We start from the raw sequence: 13202 nt of genomic DNA, 5'->3' as shown, positions 1-13202 counted from the left end.
TACACTAGGACGACTTTCTGTGGTTCTTTTAACATTGCAAAGCTACCACTGTAGCACATGAGATAACCATTTACTGAATCTTTTTCAATATTATTTAAAATTATATGGATTTGATGTATTTTATGTCACTTCTCACGTTATTTTTGGTTAAAAATTCAGCTTACTTTTATATCCACTATGAATACTTCCATTGCCCTTTGGGTTATTTTTGATTTGATTCTTCAGAGATTCTGATGTTTGATGATTTATACTCCTATGATGGCACTGTGGGGTTTTAAGGAAATGGGTTCTTACAGCATCACAATCTGGGATTGCTGAAAGCATGGCATAATTTCACAAGTGCAAAGCAATCCACATTCTTCCTCTTTAACCCACTTCTGGGTCCATGTGAACAATCCATCTGAGATATGCATATACACTGACAGAGTAACTTGACAGGCTGCCTAGCAAGATATATATTGCAGTCTAGGCAATATGCATTTTATATTGATTTTGTTTTTCCAGTGTGGATGATTACACAATTTCTTTTGCATTGCCATGGATTTCACTGAGGACCCTTTATGGTGTTCTGGGGTGGAATGCAATTAGCACAATGTCATCTATGAATAGAAACATTTGGAGAACCGCATCACCAACAATGAGTCTTTCTATTGGAACTCTACATGCGGCAGTCAGGAATATGTGTGTGATTACGTACATATCATGTATAAGTGTATATGTATGCATATACATATACACGTGCACACACACACAAATTTCTGAATAGACTATAAGCCTTTGGCCTCTTTAATATTCTTGATTTCAATCCATATTTTTGAAAATAATCTTTTGACATTTTCTCCTGTTCCCACCTTTGCACTGACATCGCTAAATATCAGTGTATATTAGTTTGGAAAAGTTCATCAAGGTCCTTATTAACTGTCTATTTCTTCATCCTCAACAACAGATGTTGGTAAATAAGGTACAATTATCTTCATGATAATCTTATAATTATACTTATCATGAAGATAGAAAGGCAATAAGTTCAACTGCCCCATGAAATGAAATATCTTGCCACCTTTAGGAAGTCAGTGAGTCATTTATCAATTCCCTACTATGTGCCAGGTACTAGCCCAAGCTTCTGGGAGATAAAGGAAAAAATAGCTCTCAAGGAGCTTAAAGGCTAATGGAAGAAACAGCATGACAACAGCTATGAACAAATAAGAATAACTTATGACTTACAGCTGAAATTAGAGGTATTCTCAGAGGGAAGACACTTAATGGGAAGAAACAAGCAGAAACTATGACAAGTCACCCCCCTGAGATAAACCAATGAGTTACTCTTCCATTTGACTATCACTTCTTTATGTATTCTGGTTTCATTTATAGTGCTGTAAATGCAATTCAGTAAAGGTCTGAGGCATGTATTCCACAAACAAGATAACAGTTTATTAGCAGGACAAAAGCCTAACAATAGAGTGGGTTGATGGATGCCTCAGTTTAAGCCAAAGACCCCTAGACCAAGATGCAACTTGGTCTTTTTTTAAGCACAGAACAAAGAACAAAACAGAGTAGATGAAGAAATAATAGAATTGGTTACAGGTTTGGCAGCATCATGGGGGTAAGGACAACATAGCTGGTTAGAGTTGAGGTGTGAAGAACAATACAACTGGTTGGAAATCAGAAAGGAGGGGCGAGCAACAACACCTTCCTTGTCTCCTGTGACTAAAAATGTGCATTGATTGACCCCACTTGCCAGGTTAGAGACAGCAGACCCAAAATCCTTGAAGAACAGCTTGGTGATGGAAAGATACTAGTCCACACTCCCTGGTGTCCACCCACATCCTCCAAGGACAACAAATGTCCTTGAGGCAAAAACAGAGCAGTGAATAGCAGGAGAACTGGATTTCTAAACTTAATTCATTACAGACCAGCTGAATTTATGAACTAAGTTCAGAGACAAAGAACCATGACTTAAGCAGTTACAGAACAAAATCCTTTGATTGTAAATAGGATCAGTTAAAAACAATATAGGATTAATTTAATCTTCTCAATAGTAAGAATGCAAACATGGCTGTGGTTCAGTTTCTCCAGCAAATGTCATCTCTGTTGGTTGCTGGACAAAAATTATGCATTAAGAACACCAAAAGGTAAATTAATGTTTATAGAAAACTTAAGAATGTTCTGATCCTTAAAACCCCCTGACCTCGAGCCTCAATTTTCTACCACTCTGCTGATCGATCCATCATCATCCAAGAAGTGAAAACGTTGCCTCCCCATGCAAAAGTATTTTGTACTTTTGTTCATTTCATGAGTCACAAAACCCCAAATCTTCTCCTTATGGCCAGTTTTCTAGTGATAATCTTCTCTATGCTTGCTTGGCCAAGTTGGTTCTCAGATAGCAGATACAACCAATCCAACGCCCAGGCTAAAATCCTTTCAAGCTTGATAGAAATTTTAGAGCTTTTATTTCATTGCCATAGACCCACAGTCCTTTCCATGGTAAGGTCACTGGGTGAAGACTTCTGTGCTGTGTTAGGGCTTTGTTTTCTGTTTTCCTCTTTGTTGTACTTTTTGACCCAAAGCTATGGTTTCATGAGTGTGGGCAGCTGCTAGTGTTGAAACCTCTTGTATTAACATACATAACAGTAACTCCTCTGAAATTTACAGAGCTACCTGGAGCACTGACAGGTTAAGTGGCTTAACCATGGTCACTCAGCTAATATTAAAAAGCCCAGGACCTTCTTACTATAAGACTAGCCCTCTATTCATCAGATGATTCTGTCTTTCATAGAGCTAGAAGTCACAAGTAAATAAAAATGTGCTGAAATTTTTACTAACATGGCTAAATTGCACCAGTTTACTTTGGATACCAGTGAATCCAATTCAATCAACACTTTAATGCACTGATATCGTTAATTAAAGACTAAGGATGTAGATAAATGCACAGTTGATTAACTTCAATAATAGGAAAACGAAACCACAATTCATTAACTCAATAACTATTCTTCACTGTTATAAAAACTATCTTAGTTTGAAGAAAAGACTGATGACAATGACATACTGTGTTACATGTACAATCACAGTTGAATGTATTGTGAATGACCTTACAGTTTTTGTGTGTATGTGGAGTCTGTCTTTTGAGTTGTAGCTCTAACCATTGTTTATAGAGCCTGTGGCTTTGCCTTTTTGTCTCATGAGCCATATGACTCCTTTGCTCAGAAAAAATGACACCCCCTCTCATTACTGTATTCCCAAGTTGGTCGACTGATTACTTCCAGAATTCCATAGCTATACTACATCTAAAGTTTGATTGGATTCATTGTGTCCTTATAACATTTCTTTAGCCCACTATACTTAGAATTATATGAGAACATAAGATGTGATTCTAGGTCAAAACATTAGTCCATCTCATCCAGTATTCTACATAAGAAGTGTTTTGGGGGCTAAATGATGACTGTACCCTTGGCCTATTATGTCAACTTCCAAGATAACTTTGATCAGTAGTGACGTCATTGAACTAGCTGACTTATGAAATCAAAATAAGAATTTTTTAAAAAACACAATACACATTAAAAAGGATATTGACATTCATAACACACACATACACACAGAGGAATTGATCAGGGAGGACTTGAGTGAGGGATCCTCATTTAAATCGTTCCCACAAAGAAGAAAGGGACAAAAGAGGATAAGAAGAAAAAAAATAAAAGGGTAATTGAGTTGTCCTTTGGAATCCTATTTCTTGGATGTTCGAGAGAACATCCCCAGAGAATTGAAGACAATTAGATAATCAGTTTTTGATGTACTTTCTTTACACGTCAGAACTCTTTCTTTGAGATGACTTCTGCATGGATGAATGCTTAGGGAATTTCTACTCATTATGAATATAGAATATGAATGAGCTGTATGGATTTTGCACACCTAGAATAGAGACAGAGCACCATGGAAGTTCACCCATGGTAGAAGGATCTAGGTAGGCTGGGGGATGACTAGACAAGTACTAGACTTAGAGGTAGAAAGACCTGAGTTCAAATGTTGTCTTAAGTACTTACTAGCTTTGTGACCCTGAGGAAGTCACTTAACCTCTCTCAGCCTCAGTTCCCTAGTCTGTAAAATTGGGATAATAATATCACCTACCTCCTAGGGTAGTTATGACAATCAAATGAGATAATCTATTTGCAGTACTTTACTCACCTTTAAGTGCTAATAAAGGGAAGCACACCAGTGTGGGCTTGTGAGCTGTTACTATTGTAAGAGAGAGCACACCTCCATAAATGCAGGTGACAGCCACTCTCTGGAGGATCTAACCCGCAATATAGGTTGGGCACCTAGAAGGGGTATTACATAAGAGACTAAAGATATCACCATGTGAACCAGCTGAGGCTAAGAGACATACCGCGGCTGCAGTGTCTGAATGGTACTTTGTGTGTGTGCGTGTGTGTGTGTGTGTGTGTGTGCGTGTGTTCATTCTTTGTTTTCTAAGAAGACCGTGACATCAGAGAAATGATGACATGACTTACACTTGACTTTGTTTTGAGTGAGGGAGGGCTGTGCAAGGTCACCAGCCTCACTTTCTCCTCCTGAGCCACCTGGGTCCAGTGACCAAATATTCATCAGGATGACTGGAGATGGCCCAGGATTCAATAGGAGACCTTGGTCTTTTCTGGCTAAGCCCTATTCAGGTATTCACTTAGAGTGAGGTGATGCCCATTCAGTGAATAGGCCTCTTTAAGAAGCAATCAGGGAATGGCCCTTTTAGTGAGCAAAAGAAAAAAAAAATACATAAGTAAACCAAGACAGGAGGGAAAGAGCAACAGTTACTATTGATAACCATTCTTAAGCCAGGAGGGTCCAGAAAACAACCATTCAGTGGAGTTTGGGCAGTGACCTATTGGTATGCAATCTACAGGCTTCAGAGTACACTGGGTTTAAGGTTTTGCCTTCCTTAGGAGAGGATGAGCTGTTACCCAATTAGCTGGGTCCCTATTCAAGCAGCTCAGACTACACACAGGTTTGCGTTCTGTACTATCTTTTGTCATGATGGCACACCATAATCCTCTTGCCATCTCCATTTTCATCCTATGAAGTCACTAATTGTAGTAATCAGTCATTTCTTTAAGAGAAACCACTGAACTTCTAGTAGAAGCAATGAAAATCATGTTCATATTTATATAGTGTTTTTGAATTTAAAAGGACTCATTTTATTTCCTTTTATTTATACTACAGTTGCCCTGCTACCTAGCCTTAATATCCCAGATTTTAGGAGAAAATCTCTATTAACACTACTCACATTCTTCCATACTTTGATCCTATATCTGAGCCTTCACCTGTCAAAGGAGAGAATCATGCCTTTATCCTCCATGCATTCTATCTCCTTGATAAATTCAATTGTTAATCTCTGAAACTTTTCCAATTCCCTGATGCATTTCTCAAGGTAGAGCAACCAGAATTTATATACATTTGATATCACAGACAGGCAATTTGTCTTTTATTAAGGGCACAAGTAACAGGAAAACCTCAGCTACTCACAACACAAGTGAGTGATCGAAATAGCAAGGGAGGCCATTAAGCCTAGCCCTGACTATTAGCTGTCACCATCAGCTCTTCATGGGCTCAACAAATGGTATGCTTATGAGGTCTATGGTGTGATCTACAAAAAGATTAAGAAACTGATATACAACCCGTGATAAGGATGAACTGGCTTCTTCAAGAACAACAGTGCTTGCAGTAGTAAGTGACCATAGTAATCTAGCGTCTGATGAATCCAGAGCCAAGCTTTTGGGGAAAGAACTCACCATTTGACAAAAATTACGGTGAAACTGGAAAACAATTTGGCAAGGCAGAAACCAACATCTCACATCATCTACTGAAATAAGGTCAAAATGGGTAAATGATTTAGACATAAATGGTGATGTCATAAGCAAATTAGAGGAGCATGGAAAATTTTGCCTGTAATTTCAAAGGAACAGAAGAGAGCTTATGATCAAACAATAAAAAAGAATATTATGGGAAGTAAAAAGGATTATTTTGATACACAAACAAAACCAATGTAACCAAAAGTAAAAGGAAAGCACAAAACTAGTTTACAAGTTTCTCTCATAAAGGCCTCATTTGTAAAATATATAGGGAAACTAATTTTAAAAAAAGAACCATTCCCCAAATGATAATTGATCAAAAGATGTGAACAGGCAGTTTTTAGAAGAAGAAATCAATGCTATTCATATTCACATGAAAAAATGCCCTACATCACTATTGATCAGAGCAGGACTATACAACCTGCAGCCCACAGACCACTTGCAACACACCATTTTTCACAGGCCATCTGAAATCCTTTGGTGTGCTACAAGCAGTCTGCAGGAGGTTGTTCAGGCCTGGATTAGAGAAATGCAAATTAAAATAGGTACTACCTCATTCCCATCAGATTACCTAAAATGAAAAGGAAAATGACAAATAATGGAGGGGAATGAGGAAAACTAGGTACACTGATGCATTGTTGGTAATGTTGTAAATGGTTCCAACCACTCTGGAAAACAACTATGCCCCAAAGTCTATAAAATTCTGATACCCTTTGACCTAGTAATACCACAGCTAGGTCTGTATCCCAAAGAGATCAAAGAAAAGGGAAAAGGACCCACATGTACAAAAATATTTATAGCAGTTCTTTTTGTGGTGGCAAAGAACTAGAAATCGAGGGGATGCTTATCTTAGGGAATGGCCGAAGGAATACTGTTGTGCTATAAGAAATGATGAGCAGCTAAATCACTATTGATTAGAGAGATGTAAATGAAAACAACTCTGAGGTACCACATCACACCTATCAGACTGGCTAACATGATGAAACAGGAAGATGATAAATGTTGGAGAAGATGTGGGAGAGTTAGAACACTAATTCATTGTTGGTGGAGCTGTGAGCCGATCCAACCATTCTGGAGAGCAATTTGGAACTATGCCAAAAGGGCCATAAAAATGTGTATACCCTTTGATCCAGAAATACTGTTTCTGGGACTGTATCTCTTTGTGGTGGCCAAAAACTGGAAATTAAAGGGATGTCCATCAAGTGAGGAATGGCTGAGCAAGTTGTGGTATATGAATGCAATGGAATACTATTGTGTTATAAGAAATGATGAAGTCTTCAGAGAGGCCTGGAAAGACTTATATGAACTGATGCTGAGTGAAAGGAGCAGAACCAGGAGAACTCTGTACACAGTAACAACCACAGTGTGTGAGGAATTTTTCTGGTAGACTTGGAACTTCATTGCAATGCAAGGACCTAAAAAATTCTCAATGGTCTCTTAAGGCAAAACGCCTTCCACATCCAGAGAAAGAACTATGGAACTGGATTGCAGAATGAAGCAGACTATTTTCTATTGTATTATGTTTTGTTTTGTTTTGTGGTTTCTCTCATTAATTTTAATTCTTCTATGCAACATGACTAAGGTGAAAATGTATTTAATAGGAATGTACGGGTGGAACCTATATAAGCTTGCATGCTGTCTCAAGGAGGGAGGGTGGAAGAAGGGGGAAAAGAGTGGGAGGGAAGGAAAAGAATCTAAGATATATGAAAGTGATTGTAGAATACTGAAAACAAAAAAAATAATTTTTTTAAAAAAGAAAAACAGAAATGATGAGCAGGATGATTTCAGAAAAATCTGGACGACCTATATGAACTAATGCAAAGTAAAGTGAACAGAACTGGGAGAACATTATACATAGTAACAGGAGTATTATAATACTGATCTACTATGAAAGACTTAGCTTACTCAGATCAATACAATGAACCAAGACGATTTCAAAGGACCATAATGAAAAACACTATCCACCACCAGAGAGAGAACTGATGAACTAAGTGTAAATTAAAGCATGTTTTTTTTCACTTTCTTTTTTTTGTTTTTCTTGCAATTTGGCTAATATGGAAATATGTCTTGCATGACTTCACATGTATAATTGATATATTGTTTGCCTTCTCAATAAGCGAGAAAGGGCTGGAGAGATGAATCATTTGGAACTCAAAATTGTTCAAAATGAATGTTCTAAAAAGATACATAGACAGATAGATAGATAGACAGACAGACAGATAGATGAATTAAAAAGATAACAGTACTGGTTTCCTGATATACCTAGCACTTGGTGGGCCTCTTTGAATGCAGCGACATTGGATTAATGAAATATTCATCAGCAATATCCCATGACCATCCATCCCCAAACATAGCCTAGTCTAAGAAGTTCTATTGCAGTGAGGATGCTGCTTCATCCTAAGACTTTGGTGATTCTGTCCTGTAATTTATCAGTAGATATGGTGTGTAAGTAATAGTGAAGAAAGAAGTTGAGTATGAAATCTGCAGCAAGGCCACATGAGAGCCAAACTACTGGTGCGTGGTTCTTTAGCTAGACCGGATCTTTGCTGCTACAATGACCAACAATTTCTTGAGAAAAAAAGCTAGCCTTTTTAATTGCAGTTTTAATTCCCATTCAAACCACGGGACAGTAAGCCATCCAGTTAACAAAATTTGGTGATAACTACATTTTTTTTGTTTGTTTGTTTTCGATGAAAACTTTGGCTGAGGGTATATTTTGTTTTGGCCAGGACCTGTGATTTCATCAGGAGAAAGAGATCTCAGTGAAGAAACTCCTATCAGTGTGGATCAGCAAACATTCATTCAATCAACAGATATTTATTAAGCCCTACTATGTGCAGGATGTGTTAGTGGTGGCATCTGAACCCAGGTCTTCCTCACTGTAAGTCCAGTTTTCTAGTTACTATACGATTTTTTCATCCTGGTCTCCCTAAACATTAGCACTGCCCCTTATATAAAAGAGGCACCTAAGAATTTGCTGAATTTGACCCTCTGGATATTAAGTTTATAAGAAACATGCAATAAAGGCAATTAAAATACTCTTTCTGTAACAGAGGCTCATATACTCACAACTGCAGCAAAGATGTATTTCTGGTCTTTTTCTTGTAAGAAGAGAAGCACGTCACTTAAAAGCAGAGCTAGGATATCTTTGAAGAAAGTACCAATAGAATTTAATGAACACTACACCACAGTTCATTTTTCTTTGTAGAGTAAAATTTTATACTTTTAAAATGTAAAAACAAAATACTTTCCAACTTAATGATTTTAAATTATAATTAGATGATTATAATTATCTAATAAATTGAAACTTATAAATTATATTGTATAATTATATAAAAATAAATTATAATTAGATGACTCTAAAAGTGACTCCTATTAGATTGTTCTACTGAGAAGAAAAAAAGAATTTTAAGATATTAACGAGTAAAAAAATATTAACTTTTTAGAAAACACTAGAGCTTTGTAAAAATCAACAAATATTGGCCAAATGGGTGCTATGTTGGAATATGAAGAATTTTTATCTCAACAAAAATACGCCCAATATTAAATTTAAAACATCAATGGATAGCTCCTACGTTTTGGATTGCAAGGGTCACACTCCTAACAGTCATCAATGAAGGCAAAGCCTGTTTTCTGTTTCCCAGCTACACCTTTTATGGGAATATATCATTACTACAAGTTATTTCTTTTAAAAAATGCAAATTTGCATGTGACCATTTATAAAAAAATTACTTACATAATTTATGAGAAAATTTACCAAAGAACATTTTGCTAAATGAAAAATACTCCTGTGCCAACAGTTAGCCAGATTTTTGTTATTCTAATTCCTATTACATATTTATTTCAATACTCTGAAAGAGCTGAGATTTCACTTGTGGATGCACTTGTCTCATCAATGCAGACCCCAATTTCTGTCTAAATTTCTCATATGCTTACAAATTCAAACAATATGACTGTTTTAGAAGCTAAATATTAAAGTTATCACTTGAGAAAACAACCCACCATCCAAAGATCTCTCGTTGGTGACATCTTCCATACAAGAACACTTAAAACTACATTGTGTGTCATATGACCACACATGAACAGGGGGCATTTTTATTTAAAAATTTAGCCTTCTGCTAAATTAATAGCAATTGTAAGAGAAGATCAAGGAATTGTTGCACAGAGACATCTTTACCTTTGAATCGGCCCGTGGCAGTCTTCCAATAAACCAGACCATCGTATAGCAGGGTCCTTTCTTTACTTATCAGAGCTTGCTTCCTGAAAACGTGGCCATTCTTAAGCTTTGTATACGTTTTGTTTTCTATTTTATTCAGGATCTCCAGCCATTTTTGCTTCTTCTCATACTCACTGACTTTTAAATCCACTGCTGCAATCATGTCTTTAATTAAGCAAAGGGCTTTGCACAAGTCTTTATGTTCTCCAGTCCCTTCTGTACAAAGACAAAAATAGATATTACAAAATTAATCATCTCTGTATAAGGAAAAATATTGTTCTCCAGTATTTTTAATTTTAATCTAGCTAAATATATTATCTGATAGTTATATTACCCCAAAGAATATGGCAAACTCATTTAAAATCTCATGTTATGTTACCCATCTTGGGTCCCAAATAGAATCATAAGAACTTTAAAAATATAATTTTGGAATATAATTTATAAATTTGGAAAAAATCGTATAGTAACTAGAAAACTGGACTTTGGAATTTGCTATTGTTAACTTAAATAAAAATTTAATATCATAAAATTATTATAAATTATATATACTACATAAAAATATAGTATTATAAAAAACAGAGATGTCTACAAAGATTTTGAAGTCAATAATCTAACTGGTTAATAAAATGAAATACTGGATTTAGGCACCCCCCCTTCCACCTTTCCAAATCTTGTCCGTTTTTAATTCTCAGCATTAACATATCTTTCCTTAACCTAACTTCAACAGAGGGTAGTACAGAGTAAGCACACCATTGATCATCTTCTACCATTATTATTAATTACTAATAATGACGAGTCACATTTATGGAATATTTTATTGGTTAAAAAGTGTTTCCCTCCTGTGATTCCTATCAGAGCTATAACTGCTGGTTTGTGAATTACAGACTGCTTTAGTCTGACTCACCTTTGTAATTCATTATTGTTTACTCATTTCAACCATAACCAACTCTTTGTGACCCCATTTGGGGTTTTCTTGGCAAAGATATTAGAGTGCTTTGCCATTTCCATTTCCAGCTCATTTTTCAGAAGAGGAAACTGAGGCAAACAGGATAAAGTGACTTGCCCAGGGTCACACAGCTAGTTTCTAAAGTCAGATTTTAACTTTGAAAGATGAGTCTTCCTGATTCCAGGCTTGGCACTCTATGTACCGTGCTACTTTTTGTAGATAAATGGATTGATTTTTCCAGATATTATTCTACTGAAATGGGCAGGCAGGCTTTATCTTTTTACCACCTTACTCCAACACTGATCTGTTTCCATTTTATTTCACCTATTATACTGTAAATTCCTTAATAAAGGAGATATCTGTAGTTTTTTTTCTGTTTATTCTTTAACACCCAGTAATGTGCCTTAAACACAGCAAGCCCTGAATAAATATTTGTTGAATTGACTCAAAAGGAATGCTGCCCAACACTCTTATCCGTTGAGATCTTCAGTCCTTCCCATTTCTTGCTCAGTCAAGTTCAAAATGGTTCACGGTCCCTCACAATTTGGTACCAGAGTAACTGTTTTAAGATTATTTCCTTCCCAAGGAGTTTCTACTACTGCTACTCTCTGTCCCTCAATATGAACTAAATTTTCCTGCCTCTAATTGGAATCGACATACCATCTCCATTATCTCTCCTACAACCTGAGGGGATCCTTCCTCCAGCAGCAGATATTAGCGTCACCTATTTTGTAAATCTGTTTTTTTTTTTTATTTTTGACAGTTTATAACAGATAAAGCAATTCAAACTTTTGGTCAGGTGACACATCTTTTTAAAGCATTTACAATATGGACCACAAAAGAATTTTTTTTTTAAACATTAACCAACTGAGACACAGATAATATTTATGTTGCTAACTTCACAAGCTCTTGACCTAATTGTCTCCACAGTATTACTAAGAATTAAAGGACCCTAACTTATTGTTGTTGGTCTAAAGTCCTATGCCTAATAGCTTAATTTTAGACAACCTTGGATGTTCCCCTACCCATAATCTATAATTGAATAGATCTGGTATTAAGCTTACAAACCTTTTGACTATAGAAAACTGCCACCAATAGTAAGGACGTAAATCTTTAAGTGTGAAATAAAGGAAGTTATTATTCATATTCCTTGCATCTTATTGGAAAAGAGCAAAAAAAAAAAAATGAAGAATTAAAGAGAATCCTAAGATCCTGAGCCTTGTGAAGATCTACCACAGTCAAGGCAAGAGTTCTGAGCATACACAACATCTGATCTGCCCTTCAGGGTCTTGTGCTGGTATGCATTTCCCACAGTATAGATGCTTATTATCATTCCTCATGATGTCAACCAATAAACATTCATTAAATACTCATTGTATGAAGAACTCTGCTGGAAGATGCGGGGAGACCTATGGGACAGAAAGAGGATGGCCCAGGACCTCATAGAACTCCTAACATGGCATTACATAAATACATTAGGAAACTGTAAAGTGCTATGGGAAGCTAGGGGTTGGGGGCATGCTTGGCATAAGAGAGGGGAATTGGACTTAGGAAGGTAGGCTCAAAAATACAGAGCCAGAAGGGGTTTTAAAGGCCATTGAAAAGTCAATCCTTTCATCTGTAAGATGAGGAAACTCAGGACCAGATAGGTTAAGTGTCTTACCCAGTCACACAGGTAATAATGCAGGTAGCAGTGAAACCCAGACCTTCAGACTTCAAAGCCAACGCACTACACCACACCGCCTCTAAAATGCTCCCCAGTAGAATGAAAACTTGAGTGCCTTTCCTTTTCTTGCTGAACTAGAATTTTTGTCTTTGTATCCCAGCAGCCAGCACACTGCCTGGCACATAATAGGTGTTTCATAAATGCTTGATGATTTTTTTTCTTTTAAAAAATTTATTTTTAACCTTTCAAAAAAATTGTGTTTCAATTTTTCCCCTTCCTCTAGCCATTCCCTCACCCGTTGAGAAAGCAAGCAGTATGATATCAATTATACATGTGAAATCATACAAATCATGTATTTGTTGGTGGTTGACCCATTCAAGGAGCCTGAGAAGGCTAGATGTCACAGGAGCCAAGGGAGGAGGAGAGGCAAGGCAAACACATATCTTGAAGCTCTTACCATATGTCAAGTATTGTGCTAAGCACTGGGAATACATATAGAGGTATCCAGAAGGAGAAGAGAGTCACTCCAGCTTCAAC

At 36.6% G+C, this 13202-nt stretch overlaps 1 protein-coding gene across 10 annotated transcripts in view; it reads right to left on the bottom strand.

Annotated features, from left to right (window-relative positions):
- The window catches only part of ARHGEF28 (Rho guanine nucleotide exchange factor 28), a 361347-nt gene that overhangs the window by 67308 nt on the left and 280837 nt on the right, over window positions 1–13202 (bottom strand). For all 10 annotated transcript variants that reach the window (XM_072606341.1, XM_072606340.1, XM_072606343.1 and 7 more), the window contains 2 exons: window positions 10015–10269; window positions 8907–8983 (listed from right to left, as the gene is read on the bottom strand). In XM_072606341.1, the coding sequence (XP_072462442.1) occupies window positions 8907–8983; window positions 10015–10269 (332 nt within the window). The remainder of the gene's footprint in view (window positions 1–8906; window positions 8984–10014; window positions 10270–13202) is intronic.

The sequence above is a fragment of the Notamacropus eugenii genome, chromosome 4, assembly GCF_028372415.1.
Source record: "Notamacropus eugenii isolate mMacEug1 chromosome 4, mMacEug1.pri_v2, whole genome shotgun sequence".
NCBI classification, from domain to species: domain Eukaryota; kingdom Metazoa; phylum Chordata; class Mammalia; order Diprotodontia; family Macropodidae; genus Notamacropus; species Notamacropus eugenii.
Note: the sequence above shows the minus strand (reverse complement) of the source record. Positions and strands in the feature narration are given on the sequence as shown.